General features: G+C 38.5%; 1 protein-coding gene across 1 annotated transcript in view; it reads right to left on the reverse strand.

Moving 5' to 3' along the window:
- Positions 1-487: 487 nt before the first annotated feature.
- LOC113662738 (NACHT, LRR and PYD domains-containing protein 7-like) overlaps positions 488-9,242 on the reverse strand; it is a 10,168-nt gene continuing 1,413 nt past the window's right edge. Inside the window, exons 2-7 of the mRNA XM_047814006.1 lie at positions 5,884-5,929; positions 5,198-5,381; positions 3,198-4,974; positions 1,929-2,102; positions 1,501-1,677; positions 488-1,141 (exon numbers count right to left, since the gene is read on the reverse strand). Coding sequence (XP_047669962.1) covers positions 1,027-1,141; positions 1,501-1,677; positions 1,929-2,102; positions 3,198-4,974; positions 5,198-5,381; positions 5,884-5,929 — 2,473 coding nt within the window. The 3' untranslated portion in view covers positions 488-1,026. The remainder of the gene's footprint in view (positions 1,142-1,500; positions 1,678-1,928; positions 2,103-3,197; positions 4,975-5,197; positions 5,382-5,883; positions 5,930-9,242) is intronic.

Below are 9,242 nucleotides of genomic sequence, written 5' to 3' on the forward strand. Positions count from 1 at the left end.
ACAGTTTCTTTCCTCAAGGCTTCTCAACACCCAAAACTGAAGTGTTCCCGAACAAACAAAGGAACACGTGAACACACACAAACACACACACACACACACACACACACACACACACACACACACTTGCACATTCACTCAATCATTGTTTTGCACATTCATTCAATTGCTATATTGCAAGTTCATTAAATAGTTAGCACGCCACATTTCAATACCTCATCCAATTGCTGCTTAACGGAAGTGTGTATATATGTTCGCATTAACCCTGTATCCTCATTTGCACAATGTTTACAACCCTATATTTTTGTACAATGTTCTGTACAATGTACAGTATTCTGTACCGATCTTGTTTTTGTCCTGTAGTTTTTTGTTTTGTCTTTTGTCTCACACAGTTTGCACACGTTGCACTTTCAGTCCTTAGCACTATGTTATTTTATGTAGCACCATGTTGTCAGAGAAGCGGGAAGACCCAAATGTGAGGATAGCTAAAACATGATTTATTAAATGTAACGTAACACAAAAAAAGAACAGGAAACACTGGGGAAAAAGAAAACCGAAACTCAAAAACCAAGACAGACCACGATGACAGGACTATGGTAAAACAAAGATGAGGATTCCGGATAAATAGGGAAGACAATTAGACACATAATGAACAGGTGTGCTGAGGCAGAAGGAATAGACAAGGGCTGGGTAGACACATGAGCACAATGTAAACAAAAGGCACATGGCAAAATGTCCAGGTTAGATCCTGACAGTTGTTCATTTATGTATTTAAAATTAACTGTTTTTTGGACATCTGTATTTTCTATCCATCCAAATTTGTCCACACTTTAATTTTCCAAAAGTCTGAGGAACTAAAAATGTTTCATTTATTTTCCAAGTTAACATTAGTGATTATCAATATCAATAGTATGCAATTATTTGAATGGAAAATAGAATCTGATAAATATTACATGAAATTAATCATTTCTTCTAGGTATTTGGTTTGTCCCATTTTGTCAGTGGTGCTGGAAGTAAATGTGTTGTATGTCAATCCTGTTTGTGTGATTTGGCAAAAAGAACTAAATCCATGTCAGGGCAAAGGGGCTTGTTTGAAAGATATGAGTTGAAAGTTCTTTCCAGCTCATAGGGGTCAGACTCGATGCTGTAAAACAGAAAATTGGAAATAATTATCAAAAGCAAAGATATCACAATGTATACTCATAATACACACTCACAGTATGAGGTATAACAATTCTAAGCCCCTCCCCTTATTGTGTATACCCTCAAAAACAATGTGTGAAGATAAGGATTCTGAGGGCCAAAAAAAACCCATCAAACTTGAAAGTACACTGAGTCGATCAAGGGTGTCTGGGCCACTAAATGTGTCTTTACTAACACCAAAAATTTAAAACTTCTTGTGCTTGAAACATAGTGTCACAATAACCTTTTTATACGTCTATATGTGTGGAATAGCTCTAGGTTTGTATTTGTGTCAAAAAATACAGTAAAACAGTAACTCACGATAGTATCTTCAATTTACAGTTTTTATCTTTCAGAAGATCTAACAGCATCTTCACTCCTCGGTCTTCAGGTTTATTGCGGTCCAGATTTAACTCGCGTAGGTTTGACTCTGGGTTTGACCTGACGGCTGAAGCCAGAGCAACAAAGCCAACATCTGAAATGCCACAGTGCACCAGCCTGCAGGGAAAAAAATCTCAAGGTACAGACTGCAGTGAAGTCACGACCAGAGTCTATGTAACCCTGCAGTACCTCAATACAATATAAAATGCACGTCCCTGAAACACATGTAGACCCTGAGAAGAACCTTCTCTTATTACAAAGGTTTGATGGAATCTTCTTTTCATCAGTGTGCCATGAAAGACTTCTAACCACCACAGTAATTTCAAAGATTTCAAACTAAACGATACTATGAATGATAATAATCTCACCACAGTATCTTTAGTTTACATTCTTTATTTTGCAGTCCAGCGGAGAGCAGCGTCACTCCTGCATCATACAGTTTATTTTCACTGAGGTCCAGGTGTCTGAGTCTGGAGGTGTTTGAGCTAAGAACTCTGGCCAGAACTCTGCAGCTTTCCTCTGAGAGATTACAATTGTTTAGCCTGTGAGAAAAAATACGATACTCTCAAAATATCTTACTTACAAAAACATGATAATATTGATAAGGTGACAGGTATATAGTTTTTACAATCTGGTTGTCAGATCAATAACAGATGGGTGGGGGGGTGTCCTCTAGGTTGCTGCACTTCAACAAAAAATCTGTATGTGAACAATACTCATGGAATCTTTGATGCATCTTTTCCCTTTCAGTAAGGGTTATATTAAAATGCTTCTGTTAAGTGAAACATGGTGACATAGGACACATAGATAGCAAACTTCCAATCAGCTGAAAGGCAAAACAATAAATAGTTTATTCCATCAAATGCAGGTCTGAGATCTGTGTGTGTTGCACAGTCAAATTAAGATACTGTTTTTGTACAGAAATGAAAATCTAACATTGTGATATAGACTGTGATATATGGCTTTTATGACAAGGCCAGATTGTTTGCATGACCACTGCCTCCTTGCATCTGGTAACCTTTTGGAAATAATTTGCTTATTCTATGGCAACAATGCATATGCATACCAGGTTAGTCTAAGAGGCAAAGGACACACGGTCTGCAAACTGAATTGTGTGGCAATATTAGGTGTGCAAACACAAAGAGCCTGAATTCTAGCATAACCAAATATATCCTAGCTTTGAATGCAAAGACCAGGCTGTGTGTAAAGGAGAAATAGCCCATGCCAAAGGTTCAGTGGAACCAACACAACCACAAGGGGTTAAACCAAAGTGTAATATTAAAGCAATATAACAAAATTGGAAGGATGCATCAGAAAGGTTTGATGTAAAATCAGTGCCAAATCAAATATATGCTGATCAGTGATCTGCTATGGTGACCCCTAACGCTTGACCGCAACATTTAGAACTGTCTTTTACCTTTAAAAAGGAATGTTCTGAATGTTAAGAACAGAATGTTCCTTACAATCCAGGTTCTGACTGCAAATTAAACATCTTACATGTAAGGAAGCACTCAAACATGTTTTTATTAGACCACCCACTTGGTCAGGCTCTGTGGGCTTTGAATCTGTGAGATTATTCATGAAAACATTCATTTAATAAACTCTTGGCTAATTTATTCATAAATGTAAATACTCACAGAGTTTTTCTGGATTCTTTGACCACTGGTAACAGACGTAAAAGACATTCTTCTGATTTGCCATAAGTCCTCAAATCAAACTCATCATGCTTGGATGTTGAACTCAACAACACAAACACCAATGCTGACCACTGAATAGAACTGAAGTTTCTTCCAATTAGACGATTGTAATTTCCAGATTTCAGGGTATTTTGGACCTCCTGCACTATATGTTCATCATTCATTTCATCCAGACAGTGGAACAGATTAATGGATTTTTCTACAGATGGACTCTCCTGGATCTTCTCCTTAATATAGCTGACAGTAAGATCGTAGCTGTGAGAGCTGCATGTTGTCTGGGGCAGTAGGCTTTGTAAGAGAGTCTGGTTGGACTCCAGTGAGAGACCCAAAAGGAAGCGGAGGAAAAGGTCTAAGTGTCCAGTCTTACTCTCTAAAGCCTTGTCCACTGCACTCCTGAGGAGACCAGACATGTTTGAGTTTTTAAAAAGATCAGATAGATAAGTGGTTTGATGTTTTGTTGGATTCCTGCTGATGAACGAGAGAATTGCATATAAAGCAGCCATATATTCCTGAACACTGAGATGAATAAAGCTGAACACCTTCCCTAGGTGGAGCTCAAACTCCTCTCTGAAGATCTGAGCACAAACTCTTGAATACTCTGTTGCTTCTCTGACATCAATGCCACACTCTCTCAGGTCTTCCTCATAGAAGATCAGGTTTCCTTTCACCAGCTGCTGGAAAGCCAGTTTTCCCAGCGCCATGATACTCTCTCTGGTCTGCTGAGGATCAGGGTCACATTGCTGATGGTACTTTTGGTCCTTGTGTTTGATCTGAAAGATCAGGAAGTGTGTGAACATTTGAGTCAGAGTCTTGGGGATCTCTCCACCCTCTGCTCCACCCAACATTCTCTCTAGAACAGTGGCTGAGATCCAGCAGAAGACTGGGATGTGGCACATGATGTAGAGGCTTCTTGAAGACTTCAGGTGAGTGATGATGTTATTGGCCAGGCTCTGATCACTGATCCTCTTCCTGAAGTACTCCTCTTTCTGAGGATCACTGAAGCCTTGTACCTCTGTTACCTGGTCTACACACTCAGGAGGGATCTGATTGGCTGCTCCTGGTCTTGTGGTTATCCAGAGGAGAGCAGAGGGAAGCAGATTCCCCTTGATGAGGTTCGTCAGCAGCACATCCACTGAGGCTGACTCTGTCACATCACACACTCTCTTATAGTTTTTGAAATTTAGAGGAAGTCGACACTCATCCAGCCCATCAAAGATCAACACCACTTTGTAGGAGTCACAGTCTATTGATTCTAGTTTTCTTATTTCTGGGAAAAAGTGATGAAGAAGTTTCATGAGACTGAGATTTTGCTGCTTCATCAGATTCAGCTCTCTAAAGGGAAGTGGGAACATGAAGGTGACGTCCTGATTTACTTCTCCTTCAGCCCAGTCCAGGATGAACTTCTGCACAGAGACTGTTTTTCCAATTCCAGCAACTCCTTTAGTCAGCACAGTTCTGATGGACTTGTCTCTGATTTCTCTGAAGAGATCATGGCATTTTATGTGTTTCTTCTCTGTTGCTGGTCTCCTGGATGCTATTTGAATCTGTCTCACCTCATGATCATTACTGACATCTCCACTCCAACTTTCAGTTATGTAGGTCTCTGTGTAGATCTCATTCAGAAGTGCCGGGGTTCCATGTTGTGTGGTTTCACAAATTATTTTATATTTGTCTCTCATTTTGGATTTATTCCTTTCTTGATATATAAAAAGTAGTTCTAATAAAAAAAAATGAAAACGATGGTAGATATTTTACAATATGAACAAAGCTCACAAAGTTACTAAATGCATGTTTTATATTCAGCAACAAAACAGTTTTAAAAATTGTTTGGTGACCTTTTGGCTTTATTATATTAGTTATATTAGCTATAAAATATGATGTGCTGGTTCAGATGAATCACTTCAACATCCCACAACACAGACATTACACTTCCTTCTTACCTTTCTGCAGTGATTTAACGAGATCTTCCTGATTCATCTGCTTGAGGACATGTGTTGTGAACTTCACTATCATCTCTCTGACAATGTAATCATCCTCCCCTTCATTCGCCGGGCATGCTGGGTGACCTGAACTCAGTCTTTTTAGCTCATTCTTTAGCATGGTAATCATTTTTTCTTCCACCTCCTGCTCAGGGATGAACAGTAATAAAGATATCACAAAAATAAACATCACAATGCTGCATTCACAGATGATGGTACATACAGTATGGGACAAGAGCCAGAACAACAAAATTTCACACTGATAAAACAGTAACCCTAACCCTAAACCCTAAACCCTAAACCCTGGTGATTTGTTTTCCTAAGTCCAGTGGAACTTGAACTTCAATTTTTTTTTTATAAAAAGACCTTTTAATGTATTTATGAATAAGCTGAACATTTTTAAACAAGAAAATGCAAACTCTTATCTTCCTCTTGTTAATTTCCTCATGTTATTGTTAATAATAGTTGGTGAAAAATCTCCTACAACCCCATATGGGCTCACAACCACAATAAACCTACATGTAGACAAACAGACATGTACTTTACAGACGTGACCCCCTAAGTAATGATAATTCCATTACCTGAAGGATAACCTACAAGTGCTAACATGGTCCAGTCGTAAATGACGAAGAAGTAAATAAACAAACCTTGTATATCTGTTCTAGTTGACTTTTGTTGGAGCTTCTTTTTGACCTACGATAAAACATAAAGTTTAATTTGGATATAAATCATACATAAAATATTTATTGTTGTGTTGCTTCAACCAACTAAATGTGTGATTCACAGTGTAAGGATCTGAAACTGATGCAATGATTGTACATGGCTTTAGGTATCTGAGTTCTGGGTGACTGCAGTCTGGGGTGATTTTGTGTCCTTTCTTTAGGCTCTTTGCCCGATGATGTCCTGTAAAGTTGGGAGTTTTAATGTCCAGGTGAGGGAACAGGTGAAAAAACACTGAGAAGCAACAAAATGATAATTTTGTAGATGTGACTGGCTCCATTGCTTATGTTACTTATGGCACCTGCAGGTAAATTTCCTGTCCCATCTGATTACCTTTCAATCTTCATCAGTTGATTACATAGTACTGTTATGTGTCTCTCCCAACCACCCCACCCCACCCCCCAGAAGGTATCTATTCCAGGTTTAACTGTGTTTAAATTCTGTAATTATTTCAGCCCTTTAACTCCATCTGCTGTGAGCTCGGGCCTGTTTCAGAATGGAGGTTCAACCAACTGTGAGTTTAAACTTGAACCCTGAGTTGACAAACCCTGAGATGGGAAACTCTGAGTTTTCGGTTACAGAACAGCTGAAATGAGTTAGTTTTATTAACTCTAAATCGCCTGACTCTGAGTTAAGTGCGTGCACCACAACTATAAAAAGTCAGTATCAATTGAGCACAGATATAAAGTGTCACCATGGCAACAGCGTCAGACAAAAGAAAAGTCTGCATATTTCTCACCTAGAAGTGCTTATGCAATCATATGGAGAATATGAACACGTATTTAACAAAAATAAATACAACGCCGCTTTATAAAACAATAGTGGACTTAACATCAAATTTTAAAAGGTGTATATAATATATATTAATATATGTAACTTTAATATTTCTAATGTAAACTTCTCCCTCTAGTTACACACTTTGTTCAATTCAAGGATAATTCATGCAGTTGTATATTGTTTATTTGTAAGCATTAAAAGTGCAGTGTCTTGTCTCTCCTTATTGTTCCAGTGGTTGATGTTGATTTGGGATTTATAATTAGTAATTAGACCAAATTAGTAAGTAGACCAAAACTTTCTAGAGATAGTAATCATTACATTAATCTAATTAGACTTGTTGAAGGTGTAATTTGTAGTTATTAATTAAGAACCATTTTAGAGTAAATACCAAACTGTTATAATATCAGAGGTGAAACCGGAAGAACAGTATTTTATTTTATCAGGAAACAACACAAAATAAAGAAAGCACTTACGAGCAAGGCGCACTTTCCTGACCGCTCTGCAAACAGTAGCCTTACTAATATGTTCTGCATCCCCGATGTTATACACAAAACTACAGTTTGCAAAGAAACATAAGGCACCGCAAAGCATCTGCTCGGATGTAAGAGCACGGCCGCGATGGCTGATGTAAGGGTGGATGAGATTATGGATCTTATTGACTGAAAAGAAAAATGGTACCGCTCAAATAAACATGCATAGGGATGTGACAAAAATCCACTCTGGGCCTCAGTAGAATTAATACAGACTCTTCATCAACAGGATCGTCCATAAAAGGACACGCCATTTCATTCATTTAGCAGACCCCCTTACCCAGAGTGACTTTTTTTGATTTATACAACTGAGCAATTGTGTCCACAAAAGCTTGGTGGACTTGGGATTTGAACCCATGACCTTGAACCACTGTGCTACCACATCCCACATTCACTTTGCTGGGAACTGTGTAACTGAAACGTGGGCAATGAATGAGGTGTTTAAACATCACTTCCTCTTTAAAAAAGGGGAGGAGACCGACAGAAACTCTGGGTTTACAGAAGAAATCCTGCTCCCGACCAGGTTAGGTTCACAGAGTAAGTTACTATGGTAACGGAGTATAGGTGACCTGCTTTCTCGGGTTTAAACAAACCTCCCTTTCTGAAACGGAAAGCCCAGAGTTTCCCTCATTTCAGGGTTAAAATACTGAGTTTTCACTTAACCTCCTTTCTGAAACAGGCCCCTGGTCTGAACATCTGAGGTAAAATTCACACAATTTAACTAATATTAAATAAAAAATAATAAACATTCAGATATTTTCTGACTTTTACAGAAAATCTAACAGCATTTAAAACATTTTCCTTTATGTGTGTGAGGTCGAGGTCTGGTTTGTCCCAGTGTATGTTGCATTGTTTACATACACATACATATGCTTAGGATCAATGTTCTATTGATATGATCGCATGTCACTGATTTAAACTCGGGTCTGATTCACTCTGCCGAACAAACCTGCTCATGCCTGATTAGTGCAATAAGATTTTATTTTTAACTTTAAATTTTAAAATTGATATCTGTATTTATGTAAAGCTGCTTTGAGACAATGTGAATTATTTAAAGTGCTTTACAAATAAATTGTAAATTTACCTCAAATAACAATATAAAAAAAATGTCAGGTTGATAATTTAAGACTAGAACAATAACGAACATAAAAAAAAAAAATGTTCTCCCCATGCCTCGGGGGTTTCCTCCGGGTACTCCGGTTTCCTCCCCCAGTCCAAAGACATGCATCGTAGGTTGATTGGCATCTCTGGGAAATTGTCCGTAGTGTGTGAGTGTGTGTGAATGAGAGCGTGTGTGTGCGCCCTGTGATGGGTTGGCACTCCGTCAAGGGTGTATCCTGCCTCGATGCCCAAAGATGCCTGAGATAGGCACAGGCTCCCCGTGACCCGAGAAGTTCGGATAAGCGGTAGATAATGAGTGAGAGAGTGAGTGGGAATCTAAACAAATAATAAAAAAAAAGTTTTACTGCTTGAGAGTTTTAAACACAGAGGAAACTGTGGCTGGGTTCTGCTTCTGCCAACAGACCAATGCATAAGGATGCAGTGCATAAAGAAACACCACAAACATGGAACTGTAAACTGTGTGAAACTGGATCACATCAGGTTTTTAGAACGGTAAAGTCTGAATTGTGTTTCCTGTGTGTGCAGAATCACAATTTAATCACATATTATACATTTCATATAAGAAAAGCTCTTTCCTCTGTTCAGCTCCATCCTTAAAGCTACAATCACTACATCCTTCATTTCAGCAGACCAGACTCCAGCTCATGCTCCACTGACTGGTCACGGTCTATTAAACTCCTCTAAAGTCTTATAACGACATTTTAATGACTCAGAAACTTGTTTAAATGTAGGAGTCACACTTAACTTTAGAACTGAAACATCTTCCTACAGACAGTTTTATCTGCTTAACAAATAAAAAATGCTGCAATTTGCCCTTCTGTCCCCACCATAATGCCTTCCTACGTCCATGCTTCCAA

This window comes from Tachysurus fulvidraco, chromosome 5 (assembly GCF_022655615.1).
Source record: "Tachysurus fulvidraco isolate hzauxx_2018 chromosome 5, HZAU_PFXX_2.0, whole genome shotgun sequence".
Taxonomy (NCBI): Eukaryota; Metazoa; Chordata; class Actinopteri; order Siluriformes; family Bagridae; genus Tachysurus; species Tachysurus fulvidraco.